This window comes from Mauremys reevesii, linkage group 23 (genome assembly GCF_016161935.1).
Source record: "Mauremys reevesii isolate NIE-2019 linkage group 23, ASM1616193v1, whole genome shotgun sequence".
NCBI classification, from domain to species: Eukaryota; Metazoa; Chordata; order Testudines; family Geoemydidae; genus Mauremys; species Mauremys reevesii.
The window spans coordinates 15,446,652-15,465,773 of record NC_052645.1 but is presented as its reverse complement, the minus strand read 5'-3'; the positions used below and the strand labels follow the sequence as shown (position 1 = coordinate 15,465,773).

Below are 19,122 nucleotides of genomic sequence, written 5' to 3'. Positions count from 1 at the left end.
GCACTCCCCGTCGCAGTGTCCTAGCCCTGATTCAGAGGAACCACCTCTGGAATGAGTGTTTCAGTCCTTGGCCTCTGAGCTGAAGCCACCAGTAGAGATGGTGGTTTTGTGATGTGGGTGAGTTCGCTGGGAACTGGTCTAACCAACTCAGTTCACCGGGGGCCACCAAGCTGTCAGCAGATGGTACTGACATTCAGCCATTACCAACCTGGGATTAACATGAAGGGCAAGGAAAGGCTCCAAATCCTGTTACCAAGTCCCTGACTCCCCCCTGTCCTCCACTGGTTAGTGGCATGAATCACTTGCTCCGCTCTGCTGTTGAAGTGTTGGTTCATAAAGATACAGCTTTGTAAATTGGCAATGCTGGTGTGTCTCAGTTCCAATCTTCCCTAGCGGAGTAAACTTTGTCCCCCCTCAACATCTGCCTTTTGCAATATAGGGAGATGAGAATTGATTGCAGTTAACACAAAGGAGAGTCTTCACTGAGGCCCCTAGACCCTGTGGTTCCCTCTAGCTGCCAGACTGACAATACACACAGCACGTTGCTGCCTAGGGGGTTTCTGTACAGGGCCTCTCCACATCCTCGCCTGGACTAGGCCGCACAAGAGCCAGTTGATTACCCTACACCAGGAGTGGCCAACCTGTGGCTCTGGAGCCCTGTGCGGCTCTTCAGTAGTTAATATGCGGCTCCTTGTATAGGCATCAACTCTGGGGGCGGAGCTACAGGTGCCAACTTTCCACTGCTCAACCACAGTTCCTGCCCCCACTCCACTCCTTACCCCAAGGCCCCTCCCCTGAGCCTGCTGCACCCTTACTTTCCCCCCCCCTCCATCCCAGAGTCTCCTGTACACTGCAAAACAGCTGATTGCGGTGGGCAGGAGGCACAGGGAGGGAGGGGGAGGTGCTGATTAGCAGGGCTGCCTGCGGGCAGGAGGTGTTCAGGGTGGCAGGGGCACTGATGGGGGCTGCTGATGTATTACTGTGGCTCTTTGGCAATGTACATTGGTAAATTCTGGCTCCTTCTCGGGCTCAGGTTGGCCACCCCTGCCCTACACCGATACACCAGTTTCTAATTTAGAATGTCTCATTCCAAGAACTACAGGGATTCCTTGGAATCGTTGTGAAATAATAATAAACAGCCCTCCTACTGACTCTAATGGGAATTACTTAGTTAATAAGGGCTGCAGAGGACCCATAGAAATCAATCTGAAAAGACCCTTTCAGGTCAATTCCCCAACCCTGCTACCAGTGCATCAAATTACTTGTAGAAAAGGGCAGACAGATTGCCTACAAGGCATGCAGCCCATCAGTGACTGCCAGTTACAAAAATCCCCAACTGTTGGAGATGGGCCACAAGATGGGTAGGGCTCTGAGTTACTACAGAGAATTCTTTCCCAGGTATCTGCCTGGTAGGTCTTGCCCATATGCTCAGGGTCTAACCAATTGCCATATTTGGAGTCAGGAAGGAATCCCCCACCCTGAGTCTAGGGTGACCAAATGTCCCAATGTTATAGGGACAGTCCTGATTTTTGGGTCTTTTTCTTATATAGGCTCCTATTACCCCCCCACCCCCACCCCCACCCCCTGTCCCAATTTTTCACACTTGCTGTCTAGTCACCCTACTTGAGTCAGACTGGCAGAGCTACTGGGGGGGGGGGGGTGTTCACCTTCCTCTGCAGCCTGCAGCATGGTTTAAACTAGTGTAAATAGTGAATTCTCTGTAACTTTAAGTGTTTAAACTATGATTTGAGGATTTCAGCAACTTAGCCAGAGGGTAGGGGGTGTGTCTCAGGAGCGGGTGAGGATCCGGGGCTGCCATGTGCAGGTCAGACTAGATGATCATGCTGGTCCCTTCTGCCTTAAACTCTGAGTCTATGAAAACACCACTTGCTGCTTTCCTCCTCTCAGTGAAAATTTGGTCAAGTACATTTAAAAAGGAAAAACATTTTTTTAAGATGACACATTTTGTTCAACTCAGAAATGCCTGCTGGGAAGGGAGGCTATTAAATTTACACCACACACTCTGTTCATAAAACGCTTCCTCTGATCGGTGTCCGGCTGCATGAACCCTCCAGCAAACTGGAAAGGTTGTATGACAGTGTGTACAGGTCACATAAGGGGGCCACACAGCCCCGTGCGCCCCATCTCAGGGATGTCCCAAGGGGGCAGCCTCACTGAGTCGAGGCAATTTGGTATAGCTGCACTTACTTAGGTTCTGACTCTTTAAAAGGGTTTGGGCTACTGAAAAGGCAGGGAGTGGGGTCAAGCTATAAAAAGCTGCTCTGTTCATAATTGGTTGGGAAACTACACACTGTTCAGTTGCATGGAGAGAGTGTGATCAAAGGCTGTGCTATTTTGGTGGTACACAAACCTTGCAAATAAACTGGAAAAGGCAGAGGGTGTGGTTTTATTTTGTTGCTTAACCTAGATCTGCTGTGAACTTTCTTTCTGGCTAGTCAGACCCTGGTCCTGCTATGGGGGAGAAATCATGACAAAAAAATCTCCTCATTTCTTTCCTGACTAGGTAATGTGTATTTCTCTCTCCTCCTCCAGATGTTTCTTTTGTGATGAAAGAGGCCTGGCTCCTGGTTGACAGGCATGTATTCAGATGTTCCCTGGGCTGGGCAGTCAGAAGACTTAGAGCCAGTTACAGAGGAGGGGAGTTTCCTGGGCTTCAGGGGACAGATAAATTGTGGATGGCCATGCTGCCGCCTAGCTACTGGTGAGCTGGGTTTCACCTCACAGGCCATAACAGCAGCTCTTCAGTCTGGGGCAGGAGGAGGAGGGTGCTGGTTTCCTGCCCCATCTTTGCCAAGCACAGCCCCATGAGGTGGCTGCTCCCAGACATTAGGTCATCGGGCAGTGCACCAGCAGCAGCGGGCTCTGCAGTGCCCCCCTCCCCAGAGCCTTAGGCAAAAATAACAATCCAGAATTAGACCAGGGTGCGGTGGGAGCATTTCTCATGGAAGGAGAGAGAGAGAGAGAATGTGCAGCCGGGTGGGCATCGCCCCCTCTCCCCTTCCTACCCCCGCCCCAAGGCAGCCTCCCTCCCCCCTCTCTGTCCCCAGGGCGGCCTCCCTCCAATCCCCCAGGGCGGCCTCCTTCTCCCCGTCATCCTCCGGGGCAGCCTCCCTCTCCCCTCCTGCCTCCCCCGGCCCTGCGGTCTCCCTCTCCCCCCCCCCCAGGGCAGCCTCCCTCTCCCCTCCCACCTTCCCCTCACCAGCGGTCTCCCTCTCCTCTCCTGCCGCCCCCCCGCCTCCCTCTCCCCCACCTTCCCCCCCCCGCAGCCTCCCTCTCCCTCATTTCCCCCAGAGCAGCCTCCCTTTCCCCGCCCCCGCAGTGGTCTCCCTCTCCCTCACCTTCTCCCCCCCTCTCTCCCCCAGCGGTCTCCCTCTCCTCCCCGGCAGCTTCCCTCTCCCCTCCCCATCATCCTCCGGGCAGCCTCCCTAACCCCTCCTGCCTCCCACCCAGCGGTCTCCCTGTTCCCCGCCTTCTCCCCCCCGCATCACCCTCCGGGGCAGCCTCCTGCCCCCCCCCCCAGCGGTCTCCCTCACCTTCCCTCCCCAGGGCGGTCTCCCCCCGCATCAGGCAGCCTCCCTCTCCAGGGCGAGTACAGCTACACTCTCCCCTCGGCCAGCCTGGCTCCCTTCCCGCCTCTGTGCCAGCCGGAGCTCGGAGGAGCGGGCCTCCTGGCGCAGCTGCACCACACGCCCCACCCCTCGGAGCTGCAGGCCGAGGCCCACTCAAGTCCGGTAGCCATAGGCCACGCCCCCTCCCATTGGGACCCCCGGAGTCTGGCCGGCCGGGGACCCGTTTATCCCAGCCCCGCCCCCAACCCCACAGACCACGCCCCCAACACAGAGGCTCATTGGTCCGGCCCCGCCCCCGAGGCCCCGCCCCCTCTGGCGCCCCGGCAGCGCGGGGCAGGCAGTCAGTCAGTCGCGCTCAGGGCGGGTGCTGGGAGCGGCGGCGTCTCTTGGTCCGGGCGAGAGGGGAAGGAGCGAGCGAGCCGCGCTGCCGGCCGGGCAGGGGGAGCATGGCGCTGTCGGTGCCGGTGAACGGGCTGAAGGACGGTGACAAGGAGCCGCTCATCGAACTCTTCGTCAAGGTACGGGCGGCTGGGGAGGCTCGCCGCCCTCAGCCCCCTCCGGACCCCCCCTCCGCTCCCTCCAACCCGGGACCCGCCCTCAGCCCCCTCCGGACCCCCCCCTCCGCTCCCTCCAACCCGGGACCCCCCCTCAGCCCCCTCCAGAACCCCTCCTCCGCTTCCTCCAGCCCGGGACCCCCGCAGCCCCCTCCGGACCGCCCCTCAGCTCCTGCCAACCCGGGACCCGCCCTCAGCCCCCTCCGGACCCCCCCCTCCGCTCCCTCCAACCCGGGACCCGCCCTCAGCCCCCTCCGGACCCCTCCCTCCAACCCGGGACCCGCCCTCAGCTCCTCCAGAACCCCCCAGCTCCTTCCAGCCCGGGGAGACCGAGCGGCCCCCGGGACCCTCTCCCAGGGCTGGAAGGAGCTGGGGGAGGGTCGGGGGGGGCTGAGGGCGGGTCCCGGGAGCCGGTCGGTCAGCTCCCTCCAGACCCCCCCCCAGCTCCTTCCAGCCCGGGACCCGCCCTCAGCTCCCTTCACCCATAACCTCTCTTGGGACCTCCTCCCACCTTAGTCTCCTTCGGCCCCGGAACTCGCCCCCGCCCTCCCCTCCCTCCACCTCGGGGAGACCGCCCCCCCCCAGCTCCAAGTCTGAATCCACCCCCGCCCCCACAGGACTCAGCCTCGGGGGCGATATAGCCCTCCCCTTAGGAACCCCCCCGAGGGAGCCCCCGCGGCTTCCCCCTCTCCGGGATCCGGCCTCCGTGGCCAGCCCCGGTGAGTCCCCTCCGCTCACCCATCCCTGGGCGGCTCCCTCTGAGCAGCGCTAGGTCGCTCCCAGCAGGGAATTCCCCCGCGTCCCGCCTTGGGGCGAGGCCTCCCCCTCCCCGTGGGTTTTGCCGCTGCCGCCTCTTTCTCCAACATCATCATCCTTCGTCCAGGGTCTCCCTCGCCATGCCGGCCGGCCGGGGGTCGGGCTGGTGCGGGATGCACACGGGATCGCTGTATAAGGGGATCAGAGTTTAGAGGGGGAAAGGTTTTTTTTTTTTGATGAAACTCTCTGGAGTGGGAGAGAGGAAACTGCCCCAAGAGGAGAGATCTTCACTCTTTAGAAGTCATTGTTAGTCCCTCTCTCCCCCCGCCATTGTTGCAAATGTAACTTATTTTGTTGGTTTCATGGACGACCCCCCCCCATGAGTTAATAATCAGATTAGTTCTATCCCAGCCCCTTATTTAAGCGGCACAGAGAAGATGTCTTCAGCTGAGATTTGAAAAAAGAGATGGAGAGTCATGAGGCAGAAGCTAGGGCGTCTGAAGTCATGCTGTGGTGAAATCGTTCTGTTATGCAGACCATGAATAATCTGTTACTCACCCGTTCTTGGTGTGAAAAGTGGCACGTGAATGTCTTCGTTGTGGTGTTTCCAAAACCTTTTCTTAGATCTGCAAAATGCTTTTGCCCTCAGTGGCTGTAGGTAATGCCCACCTTCCTGCTGCAGTTGAGGGGGGAAATGCATGCAGGGCTGGAGACAACTCGAGACAGGGCACCCTGTGTAGTCTTCAACTAAAAAGGAAGGTGTGTCCCAATTTGTTAAATGTTTCCCAGGAATTGGAAGCTACCTAAAGGTCTTGAAGCTGTGACCTACAGTAAATATGTACATATAGTTAGCAAATGATAATACAAACCACAGAAATACTTGAAGATACTAAGAATATGCACGTACTTTACAGAAAAATTGTCCAAACAGGAAAGAGAGAGCAGCTGTTGCTATTATAATTTCTTCATAGCAGACAATGTGCTCAATGTTGAAATGGCAAGGAATAGCTTCTATTCTCCGTACCTCAGTACCTCACAAATGCACCACAGTTCACCTCCCTACAATTTGTCCCTACCTGTGTGCATGCAGTTGGAAATATCCAGGAACATTAATAACTTTTTGCTTCTCTGCAACAATCTAACTACTTTTAATTGAAACATAATAGGCCTTTAAATACACAACCAATTTTTCTTCCAGACAAGGAGAGAGGTGTGTGGTGTTGCACTGTATTTGCATTTATCATAAAATAATGCAAATGCCATATGGTTCTCAAATGTTGTGTATTTGTACAATGTAAAATCTTTGTTCCTCTGGGGCTCTTTGATGCAGCATCATCGTTTCTGCTTCAAAGTGGGGAAGAAGTTTGTGGGCAATAAGTAGCAATATTTTTGTTTGCCCATAGGTTATTCATCAAGGAAAAATACCTTGGGGGACTCACTTTTTAAAAACTGTTTTTAACCCTTCAAATGAGGTTTCTGACCAGTGCCATGAGAGAATAATACAAGATTCTTAAACTCTCTTTTTTGGAAACTGCTCGTTATATCAACCACGGGGGTAGAGTTGAGGAGTTAAAGCTTCCACCAAGACCTTTTTGAGTTTGTGCTGAAGTCAAGTGACCCACTTTTTTTTAATAAAAACTAAAATCTTTCCATTATTTAAAAGGTTGTATCAAGTCTGTACCAGAGGATATACTAGTAACCACCTAGAGAAGACACTGCAGCAGAGGATTCCTGTTTTGTTTGCCCTTTTTTTCAAAATATTTTAAATCATAGAAGCACAGTACACATGGTGACAATAAAACAGTAAAATATAGTTTATTCCTATTTGAAATGTTAGTCACAATTGTCTGTAATGCTTATTTAATATTATAATAGCACCCAGAGATCTCAATGAAGATTTGAGCCTTATTGTGCTAGGTAAACCTAGGGTGATATTTTCAATGATTTCATAAGTCACTGCGGTGCTTTTGAAAATTCCACCGGATAGTGCAGTGGTGGGCAAACTTTTTGGCCTGAAGGCCACAGCAGGCTTTCAAAACTGCATGGAGGGCCAGGTAGGGAAGGCTGTGCCTCCCCAAACAGCCTGGCCCCCACCCCCTGTCCGACCCCTCCCACTTTCTGCCCCCTGACTGCCCACCACCATCCAACCCCCCCCCCCCGCTCCTTGTCCCCTGACCGCCCCATCCCGGGACCCACCTCCCAGGACCCCACACCTTATCCACCCCCTCCTTTCCCCGTTCCCTGTCCCTGACCACCACCCCAACCTCCACCCAATCCAACTGCCCCTGGGACTCCATGCCTATCCAACCCCGACCACCACCCCCGAACCTTCACCCCATCCAGGGCTATAAGTGAGTATTGCCTACCACTAGGAATCTCTCCTTCCCAATTTTATGAAAATACCATCTCACAACTCCCAGCTGGGGGTATAATATCTGCCTTTAAAGTCAAGTCCTCAGACCTGAAGAAGAGCTCTGTGTCACTCCAAATCTTGTGTGTCTCACCAACAGAAGTTGGTCAAATAAAAGAAATTACTTCATCCATCTTGTCACTTTAAAGTCAATATCAGTTTTTAAAAAAAACCAAAACAAATAAAAAAGCTCATAACTGGTCCAGGGCATTATCTTGCTCTGCCTGATGCTTAGATCAGGGGAATCTTAGAGAAAGATCCCACATTTGTAGGGAGAAAGGAAAAGTTTTTTTCTGGCAACTTGATTAAAAAGCCATTTCCATTTCCAGTGCTCTGTAACCTATCCCACATTGTGCTTAAATCACTCTTTCTGGGAACAATAGTCTGTCATGCAGTTATTGTTTAGTGGGGAGCCAGCTGGGTAGAAAATAGCAGGACTATTAAGATGGTCATTTCCATACAAGCTAAGGTCAAATAAAATAGAACGTTTAAAATAAGACACCTATTAATTTTTAGCTTAACCTCAATGGCAAGCTAATTTGGTGTTGCAGTCAGGCATTATGTCCCATAACCAGGAAACAGTGTATATGTTCCAGTTAATCAGAAGATGTAGCCCCATGTGTGGAATAGATTAAAAAAAATTAAGACATTTTCTGTGGTAACTTAATGAATGTAAAACCAAAAGATTGCATGGAATAGGGAACCTAAGTAATTCGTTTCCAAAGTGAATACTACAATCTTTTGCTCAACCTGTGCACAGTGAACCTTTTAATATAGAGGTAATGTAATGGAAAGACTCTGACCAAGCAAGAAGTCTGGGTCATGAAGTCTGTGCCAAATGACCTGTGTAGACAGGATTGGAGCAGTCGGACTGAAATAAAATACAGGTATGGATTAAAGTTTCAGAAGTAAATCTATGAAGCATTAGTCAGTCTGGCTATATTCCCAAAATTTTGGTCTTAAACCATCATATTGGATTGTGATCAGTGACAGAACTGACTAGAGGAAAAATGTGCACACATGGTTAGCTTTCAGTCATGTACAACTGTAAAAAGCTGTTAGAATAATCAAAACAATTTGAGGGTTCCTCTCAAGACAATATTTATACTGGGGGCTGTTGTAATTCATATTTGTCTTTTCTGTGCTGAGGCATATTTGAAAAGTAAGCACTAGATGTAGAGATAGCAAAACAGTTTCTGTAGTACAAAGCTGTTGATGTGCTGTACGAAGAATAATGTATGGTGTCGCTTGTGAAATTTATATGGGTGGTCTCTGGTAATGAATAATTTTAGTATTTGTATAATTTGTCTTTCATTAACCTCACTGATGGGCTGCCTGCAGCCCATTTTAACTTATGCAAACATTTGCTAAGTCTTTATGAGCTGATTAGGAGGAACTAGTGATGTATCTCATTCCCCATGTGCTTAGTGTAGCTTCCTAGCATGTTCACATGTATTATTGATAAGGGAGGCCTGCTTCCATTGTCTAACTGGAATGTTTTTAAAAGACCCAAGTGGCATCTTATAGTAATGAAGACTGAAATGTAATGAGGTATCACGCGTAGCAACTCAGGCAATATGCTTTGATTAGAGCTCTTAGAAAGCAACCTATGGTAATTGCAGTTCAGTTTGTCTTGTGTGGATTTTGCTTTTTTTTTTTTAAGTGTTGGGCTAATGTTTCTTTAGTCAAATAGAAGCACTCATCTGTGAAACCTGATGACAGAGTACACAAAACTGCTTGTAGGGTTTGTTTAAGATGGTATGCAAAAGAGCTGTGGATGAAGGATGCCCAGCACCCCCCCCCCCCTTCTAGAGGGCAGCTTGAATACTCTGTAACAGCAGGGTGAACATAGAGCACATCAGTATTCCCAGACAGTTTAGGAAAGGAGGGGAATGCCATATTACACTGGAACTACAGGGAGCATTTGAGAAGGTAAATTATAGTTAGCCAGATTGAGGCTAACATCCATACTCCTGCAAAAAGTGCTATGGGATCTTTAACTACAAGTGCCAAAGACTTTGGTTTTGTCATATGTGTAAGAGCGCCTCTAGCACCAAGTGCCCTATGACACCATGCTGAAGCATTGGTTCAGTGCTGAGTGAGAGGGAGGAATACACTGAATTGCCAATGTTCAGTGTTTTCTTTGGTTTTCTGGTCACATTTTGACAAGGCCCATCCCTAGTTAGAGATCTTGCGTCTCATGGGTGGTATGATAGCTGTATATTGTAACAGGTCACCCTTCAAATGCGTCATTGCCATAATTGTTTGCTTTGATAGCAAAACCATGCAATCAAAACAAGACCCAGTCAGTAAATAAGCAATGTTATTTATTTCCAGCACTGTCGTAAGAAGATAATCTTGTCAGGGGGTGGCTCGTCACAAGGTAATCTCATTAGACAGAGTCTTTTCTCTAGGTACAGTATTCTCAGCAAAGGATAATCGTGTAATAGCCTCTGCACCTGGGAATTTTCTCACCCTACATCTGAAATACATTTGGTGTAAAGATAAACATTGTTTTATGGGTAACAGACATCTTGTTATTCCTCTCCACCTGGTGATCCTTTTCTTTGTCTGCTTTTATTGGGGGGGGGGGGGGGAGAGGGAAGAGTGGTTTCCCAGTGTTTGAGAGCAAATATTGGCAAAGCATATAAGTGATTCTTTATACACTGAGGATTAAATGTCTTGCATGTCCTCAAAGGCAATTGATTTTAATGAATCATACATTAGAAACTGGCATTGAACTTCTTCCCCTTCTTTGATCAGGCAAATCATATTTCTTTAACAACTGCCATTTGCTTTGGAGGAGGCATTAGTGCTCATAACCATAAACCCCATTGTTTTCTCATCTGCATCTGTTTTCTAATATCTCTTTTTAACAACAAAAAAAGCAGAGCAATGATACTTGGTTCTATATTCTGCTTTTTAAAAAAGTTTCAAGTTTCAACATCAAGTTCTGTCTAATGTTTAACCAATAGAAAACAGGATTAAAAACTTGGAACAATTAACCATTAGTAATGGTTACACGTGAATTAGCTCCTCTTAGACTGGAGGTCGCTTGCAACATTTTGCTGAATTTCTGTTGTACTGGTTTTAACCAATAATTTTATTTCTGGCAGGTGTTCCCCTTTAATGCTATAATTAATGTTTAGGCAGTTCAATTTATGAACATCTTAGCTTTTTCAAGTTTAAAATCTGCATTTAATTTCTCAAGGGAGCCTCTGTTTTATTTCGCAACTGGAAGATGTCTGACAATGCCCTGATCCTCTCCCCTCCCAAGCTGTGAGCATTGGCTGAGTGTGTGGATTTGAACCCATTGTCTTCTGGCCCAAAATCCAGTGCTACAAATAGGACCAAGCTGATATCTGCGGTATATCTTGTGAGGGAAACACTTTTGCTCTGACATCCTCTGAAGCAGCTGTAACAGTTTGCACCATAAACACTTTATATGAACATGGTGACTGCCAAGAAAACACTCTTCAGTGGGAAGTATTGGGGGCTTTATTAGTACTGTATAAGCAATAAAGAGGAAAAAAATCAAAAGCTTTTGTGTACACAAACCTTGTGACTGTTTTGAGACACAGTAGAACAAAGAGTTTCAGCACATCAGCCTAAGAGATCAGCAAACAAAAAAGCACATCAAAGGCTATGGCAGACTGAATCCTGTCATATGCTCCATTGATGTTTGAGATGCATTTTGTTTTATTGTCATTGTCCCTAATCACGTGTATATTAGGGAATGCACAAAATCATGGGAAGATGGTACTTATGAAGGTGACATCAGAGGTCACATGTAAGTATTTGAGAAGGTGACACTAGCTGACTGCTGGAAAGTAGCACACTTGTGAGGAATGTTTATGTAAACTCACTAGTTACCCATATAAGTGAGTGGGAGAGTCCATAGTTTCAGATTCAGGCGCCTTGCATATGTCCAATTTTGCATAAGTTGGGAACATATACCCAATAATTACCCCCCCCCCCCCAATAGCTTATGGGACTTTTTCTGTAAGTCCGAATTTGCGTAAGTTGGGTTTGCGTAACCCGGGGAACGTCTGTAATCTTTCAGTGGCAGCACCGTGAAGACAGTATTAGCATCCTAAGAAGTTAGGCTGCAAGGGTAATGATTACCTGAAGTGACTCAAGATCACTGTCGAGTACAGCAGAGGTCCTCAACCGTTTTCTTTTGGAGGCCCCCCCCAACATGCTATAAAAACTCCACAGCCCACATGTGCCACAACTACTATTTTTCTGCATATAAAAGCCAGGACTAGCATTAGGACAGGGGTCGGCAACCTTTCAGGTGTGCCGAGTCTTCATGTATACACTCTAATTTAAGGCTTTGCGTGCTGGTAATACATTTTAACGTTTTTTAGGTCTCTCTATAAGTCTACATATAACAGTAGCTTGGTTTATATATTATAAAGTAAACAAGGTTTTCAAAATGTTTCAGAAGCTTTATTTAAAATTAAATTAAAATGCAGATCTTATTAGTTTAGTGTGATCCCTTGCTTTTCCTTGCTGAGTTTTCCAATGTCTGGTGGCATGTATTTGGATACTTTAAGGTGCACACAGGCTTCTGAGTGATCAGTTGTTAACTGGCTGGAACCCCAGATCGGCAGCTGAGGTGAGTGGAGCTGGCAGCTGGTAGGACTGAGGCCTGGACCCTGTCTGGCAGGAGCCAGCGGCCAAAACCTGGGTGGGGAGGCGGAGACCCTCAGCCCACCGCCGAAACCCCAGAGTTGGGCCTGCGCTGGAACTCCAACTGGAAGCAAGGTGAGTGGGGCTGCGGCGGGGACCCCGGCTGGCAAAGGGCCAGCAGCTGGAACCCCGAGCGGCGGTGGGCTGAGGGTCTCCGCCTGCCCCCCATCTGGGGTTTCGGCCTCTGGCTCCTGCCAGCTGGGGTCTCAGCCCGTGGCCAGCCTGGGGAAAGGAACCCCAGGCCAGCAGCGGGCACTGAGTGGGACCAGCGGTGGGACCACGGCTGGCAAGGGGCCAGCAGCGGGAACCCCGGAGCGGCGGCAGGCTGAACAGCTCAGCCCGCCCTGTGTGCCATGAAAAATAGGTTTGCGTGCCACCTTTTGGCACGTGTGCCGTAGGTTGCTGATCCCTGCATTAGGGGATAGCAAGCAGGGTGATTGCCTGGGGCCCCATGCCACAGGGGGCCCTGTGAAGCTAAGTAGCTCAGGCTTTGGCTTCAGCCCTGGTGGTAGGTTTCTGGGCCCCAGGCTTCAGCCATATGCAGTGGACTTCGGCTTTCTGCCCTGGGCCCCAGCATGTCTAATGCCGGCCCTGCTTGGTGGACCCCCAGAAACTTGCAGTCCCCCCCACCCCAGGGGGCCCTGGACTGCTGGTTGAGAACCACTGCAGTACGGGATAGCAAGCATAAACTAACTTGTGGAGGAGGCTGTCAGACTACCTCGTGGAAGAAACAGTTCTTCTTATGAGATTAATTGGAATGACAGCGATTCCTTTTTTCCTTTGCATGCTTATCCCCAGAGTGGACAGAGAAGAAAATTCCCTGGTATCTACAGCTAGCTTTTCACATCTCCATTGCAGGCCTTTCTTGGAGTTTTGTCCCCAGTGTGTCTCAGACCTTGTTCAGAGACTGGAAGTAGCTTATGGCAGACAGTTATATGAATCGAATATACTAGCCATGCATAGGCTGAGTTGGTATGAACTAGCAACGAGTTCTACTGCAACAAAGGGAGGATGGAGAACCTAATTTCTTTAGCTAGACCCATTAGCTGAGTGCTTCTCATTTACCAGAGAAGGAGCGAACTCCGAGTTGCATTTCATTATAACATCTGTGTGTGTTAGTGCAGCTGCTAGTTAAATAGTAAGTTCTGTGCTTCTGAGACAGAATGACTTTTGTACTCCATGAGGTTGCATATTTGTTTAAAAGGTTTAACTTTCAAAAGGGGCAATGGGGGACTTGAATTTATGTTAACATTTCTTGTTTGACTTTACTCATGGATTCATAGACTCATTTTTACAATCAGGATGACAATTATGGTCACCTAGCTCAGGGGTTCTCAAACTGGGGGTCAGGACCCCTCAGTGAGTTGCAAGCTTCTTATGGGGGGGTTGCAAACTGTCAGCCTCCACCCCAAATCCTGCTTTGCCTCCAGCATTTATAATGGTGTTAAATATATAAAAAAGCATTTTTAATTGATGGGGGCGGGGTCACACTTGCTATGTGAAAGGGGTCACCATTAAAAAAAGTTTGAGAATCACTGACCTAGCTTGACATGCATAACACAAGCCACAGAATTTCACCTAATAATTCCTGCATCAAGCCCATAAATCCTGATTGAGCTAAACGTATCTTTTAGAAGGGCATTTAATCTTAAAATGAAGTCTGAGTGGAACTTGTATACCTGTCAGTAACTGGTATGTTTTTTTTCGGGTAGAGGTTCTCTATATCAATCAGTCCCCTGAAATTGAGGGTGGCTGCATTCAACTTTTTCTGGAGGTTGCTGGCCTTTTGTCCTGGATTATCCAAAGAGGGTCACTTAAGCAATGTAGGGGCAGTATTCTGGGCCAAAGCATATTGCTTTCATGGCTCTCACTCTGTTGGACTAGGGAGTGAAGGACTGAGCTTGGACCAAGGATTTAGGTTGGGGTTCTCAAACTGGGGGTCAGGACGCCTCACGGGGTCTCAAGGTTATTACATGGGAGTGGGGGTCACAAGCTGTCAGCCTCCACCCCAAACCCAGCTTTGCCTCCAGCATTTATAATGGTGTTAAATATATTAAAAAGTGTTCTTAATTTATAAGGGGGGGGGTTTGCACTCAGAGGCTTGCTATGTGAGAGGGGTCACCAATACAAAAGTTTGAGAACTACCGATTTAGGTGAAACTAAACTGTGTTAGTAACTTTGCTTTGAATGCTCTACTGCAGCAAGGTCTCTGTAGGGAGACAGTTTGCACAGAAAACTGATGTAAATCTGTATTTGTAACAAAACCCAACTTATTTGTAAAGTACTTTGATGGGGAAAACATTCTATAAAGTGATCTTTATTAATAGTCAGGTTTCATTTACGATTTTTTTCTTGCAGCTACTTCTCAAACTGTGAATAAACTTAATTTGTAAAATTACTCTGATTTTATCTATTCCACCCTTGAAACACTTAGTACCCAAAAAGGCAGTTCCCTTATACTGTGCTGATCATAGTAGGTATCTGAGTGCCTGAATGTATTCTGTCTTCAGGAAACTTCCTGATTAACTTTCATACTTCTGTGATTTTAGGCAGAAATTTAGTCTTTGGTTCTGTTAACTCTTTTATTGGTCTTCTTGCTAAAGAGGAGAGTAGCTATAAAACTTAGGTTGAATATCTTCCATTTCAAGTAAAAATTTGCTGTTGTGGCACAGTCTGATTTCAGTGTGTAGAATGCTGCATTTACTTATATTAAAGCTTAAAACATAAACCAAACCTCCCATTAATTACAAGGCTCTTTGTGTTGCAGTGTTCTAAAGAGACCAATATTAATCTTTGTATCATTGGCTAGACGAAGGGTTCAAGGGGCTTTCTTTATGCAAGGAAAGGAAATGGCTTTCAGTTCTGTAGTAAATGTCCATATTAGGTATAAACTAAATATAGGAGTGTAATCCAGGAGTGAAGTCACATCTGTATAATTTCATGAGGAGACCTAATGAGATCATTCAGTGCTACTGCATCGGCTTCAGATTCCTCCCCCTTTTATATTTTTGGCTCTGTTAAAATATCAGATTGGCAAGAGCCTGTTGGTCTGCACTTTGAGTTTTCTTTAAATAAAGGAAATAGTTTCTACAAAGAATCAGTTGGCTATAAATAAGTTCAACAAATGCAAGTGTTTTTATAAACTTTCAGAGCTAGGATATATTTCTCTCTAGCAGAATAGGCCATACAGACAATTGTATTATAGTTTCAATGTCATGGGGAAGTGGGTTTGAGGATTATTGGCTCCCAGTAAATGAGAAATAGGTATGCCATAATCTATTCTGGTGCATGCAGATACTGGAGATGTGATTGCAGATTTCCATTTTGAAAAGATGACTCCTAATAAATCTACTAGTCTGCCTGCTGTTTAAAAAAGAGCTTTGTAAACTAAGATGCTGCTGTTTTTCTTCTATAGATATGGAAAACTCCAGAGCATGTGCAGTGTCAGTGTATAATCCTTCATTTTGATTGGCTTTAACAGCTTGAATTATTTTTTTCACATGCACATTCCAGATATGAAGCATAAGACAACTGTGTGAAACTTTGGAATCCTATTATTTTAGTCATATTCTTCTGACTTTATCGGAATATCAAACCCCTCAACTTTCTACTTTTGTCACTTGAGCGCTCCCCATTGCCTCTAACTCTCCTGATCCATCAGGATTATAATTATGAAAAAATTAAGTTAACATGACAACTTGAATGACTTGAACTTATATTTTGAACAAAAATTGCTCTTCTAAGAGTTTTTGTCTTCTGTTCTTTGTTTTTATCATTCCACTCAACTAATTGACCCAACTTTTCCCCATTAGTTTATAAATTAAATTGCAAAATACTCAGAACTGGGACCTTAATTTTTTTGCATTACTCTGCACACCTATGGCGTTATAAATCTTAAACTATCAAGTCAGAACTTTATTCATGTTTCTGAAGTCCAGTGGCTGGGATATGATTCCTTCTACTACAGTTTTATTGCTGTATTTTGCGTGGAGGCCAGGCCAAAGCTAGGGAGTAGGTCTCTTGTGCTGTAGCCAGAGCACATGTTGTACTCTACCAAACTTAAGGGAGGGGGGTGGGAAGGCTCTCACAATAGCTTCTTCCAAGCTCTTATGCTAAGTATGCAACTTTGAGTTCCAAGCACTTTGTTGAACAAACTTACCAGAGTGCAGTTAACTTTGTACTTAGATTTCCACTAAAATATTGCAACGTTTTATGTCCAGCTATTACACACAGTGGATTTTAGTCAATTTTTGTCACACATTACTTTATTCTTTTGTAACAAAAGCCTAGCTCATTTTATCAGAGAATTTGCCCTCAACAAGTAGATTGCAGCTGAGACACACCAGTGGAATATCTGATGTGATAATTTTTATGCCGTTACTTAATAGGTGTTGTGCCAAGGCAGGAAAACTTCATGCATGTGGAATATTCCACACAATCCAAGTTTTTATTTATGTAGTTACATTCCTTTGTCCACTGAAGGACTCTAACCTGTATGTAATGCAGTTTTTGACCTGACCACTTAGCTGATTCCCATAAGGATGAATTCCTGACAAATAACAAAATAAGAACTTATGTATTTTAATATCCTGCCATGAAAACCCAAGACTTTTTTACAGAATTACACTTTGAGAATTGGGTAATGGCAAACATAATTCTTCTGGAACCATAAAAAAAGATGTCTGACTTTTCCTTTCTTATAAAGCTCTAAGATACTAAAGACAGTAATCACATAATCAGTTCTGGTTCATACTGATTACTAGCACAACATTTTCTTGCATTGTGGTGGCTTATTTGAAAGGTGTCATGTTGGATTTAAGGTGGAGATTCTTATCCCTTCATTGGTGATAGTCAAGTAGAGAGAGGGAGGGGGTAGTTCATTCCATTCTTTTCATTGCTTTTGAGGTTACACAGAAGAATACCAACTGATTTGGCCAGGGATTAATTAAAAAGACCACCAACTAATTTCATATAGGACCACCAGAGTGTCATCAGGCAGTAATAATCTTTTCAATCTCTTCTTATCTGGGCCAGATTTCAGCTGATAACCTGTAAGAGAAATGTTCCATATCCTGTTGTCAATCTTTTGAGCCTTTTGGTCCCTCTGACTTCCTTTCCAGTTTCACTGAATCAATACAAAATTCTGCTGCAGTCTGGTTAAGCTACTTTTATTACCTCTTCTGCTGCTGACTATAACTTCTGGTTATCGGATATGTCCATTTTTTGTTTTCATTTTTATAGGTCTGCCTAAAAAGTCTCTGGATATTTAAGAGACTTGCCCAAAGTTACTTTTGATGATCTTTGCTATATAGATAAGAATTCTCACTTTTGAGATTGAAGAATGCCTTATCAATTTAGCTTAAGGCAATAAGGAATTAACTTAAGTCAATTTAAGAGTCTTTTATGGAATTAACTTAAGTGCCCAAACAAGGGGGTTGCTCTGACTTAACTAAATTGATGCAAGTTTTGTGTGTAGAGGAGGCTATAGTCTAGCTGCTGTAGATTAATTCATTATTTCTTTAGTGGTGTTTCCTCTGAAGTTGCAGGAGGAGAAAGCTATAGAAGTGACTGTAAATATGCTAGTTCTCCTACTTGGAAACTCTTGAACTAATTGTTTATTTCCCTTCATTCTTGTAAGGGTTTTTTGGGTAAAATTGGCCTGAGAATAAGACATACCTGTAGTTACTAATTTTGTCCTTTTATATATAAATTAGATTGCAATTTTGGAAATATTTTATTTTCTGAATACTAAACTAGTTTGTGTTCCTCAGTAACTGGTAAGGTGGGATGGGTTTAGTGTATAATTATGCTGCTCTGGTTCTTTTAATAGAAAATAGGACTATTGAGGAAATGGCATAACGTAGTGGCACTGCCCTTCCTGCGTTGGCAGTAGTCTGTAATATGTTCTGGGTGTGTCTGCCCAGGAAAAGGAATATAGTGGGCAGAGGTAAATTTGAAAAATTAGGTATTTAAAGCTCTCACATAGTAAGTTTATTTTACACAACTTCCAGAGTTTAATATTAGACATGACTTGATATAGTACCTTACCAGCATTATGAAAGTGTATGAGTTAAATTTTCAGCACAATGCAAAGGTAGTTGGATGCATAAATTATTGGGTGTTTCATGTCTAATCTATGCTTATGAATGAATTTATAACAATTTACTGTTCTGTTTATGTAAAAGGCATTTCAGTAGGATATGTTTCCAAACATCTATATACTCAGACTTTTTTTGTAATGTTTATTGGTTCTTTTTCAAATAGCTGTTATGTGACAAAGGAAGACAAGAAACCTGGATTGCTTTATGGGACCTGCAATGTGAATCTGAGAGCTCAATTTTTGCCCTAAACTTGTTAGTTATCTCAGTGGATTGAGCTGAGAATACATATAAACCTTTCTGCACTAAATATGGGAAACAGACCTGAGTGTGTTTAGATACAGTCCCACTAAATATTTATATAAGCACAAATCTCCTTTGTTTTTTCTTGACTTCTGCTTAATGTTTAGTTAATCAAACTGTCTTCTATATTTTTATGCTTTTATAGAAGTTTTCAGATATTGCACAGCTTGAACCTGTTTGAGATTTGCCTTTGTTTGCTCTGATTTGGCTGAGAGTCTCCAGCTGGTTAATTTGCCCTCGAGATAAACAACTTTGGTCCGAAGTAGTTGCTGAATGTGTCTTATCTATGGACAAAAGATATCAGAGGAATGAGTTTTGAATCTCAAATAAACATGACAGACATGTACTGCAAGGAACTTCCCAAACTGGAACAAAGAAACTTAAACAGTGTAAACTAGTTAGTGAATGTTTTCTTTTTTTTACCAAGTCTTAGCTCTAATACCCTGCCACACAGAGGTTACAAAGTACACTGGCTTAGAGGGAAATGTTCTGAAATGTGTTCTGTTCTATCCCCACATGATTGGTTGTTGTAGATACACTACTTTCTTCTTCATGCTAAGATCCATGTAGCTCTTTCACTGAATAATATTTCAGCCTGCTGGCAGCTTGGGAGCAGAACTAGACCTGTCAGTCACGGTCAGTAGCTAGACCTGTCAGTCGCGGTCAGTAGCTGAGTGACCTGTTCTCTCCCCACCCTACCCCTTATCTGCCTCCAC

At 45.7% G+C, this 19,122-nt stretch overlaps 1 protein-coding gene across 1 annotated transcript in view; it reads left to right on the top strand.

The window, feature by feature from the left end:
• Positions 1-3,902: 3,902 nt before the first annotated feature.
• The window catches only part of CLIC4 (chloride intracellular channel 4), a 52,377-nt gene continuing 37,157 nt past the window's right edge, over positions 3,903-19,122 (top strand). Inside the window, exon 1 of the mRNA XM_039511672.1 lies at positions 3,903-4,108. Within this exon, the coding sequence (XP_039367606.1) occupies positions 4,037-4,108 (72 nt within the window). The 5' untranslated portion in view covers positions 3,903-4,036. The remainder of the gene's footprint in view (positions 4,109-19,122) is intronic.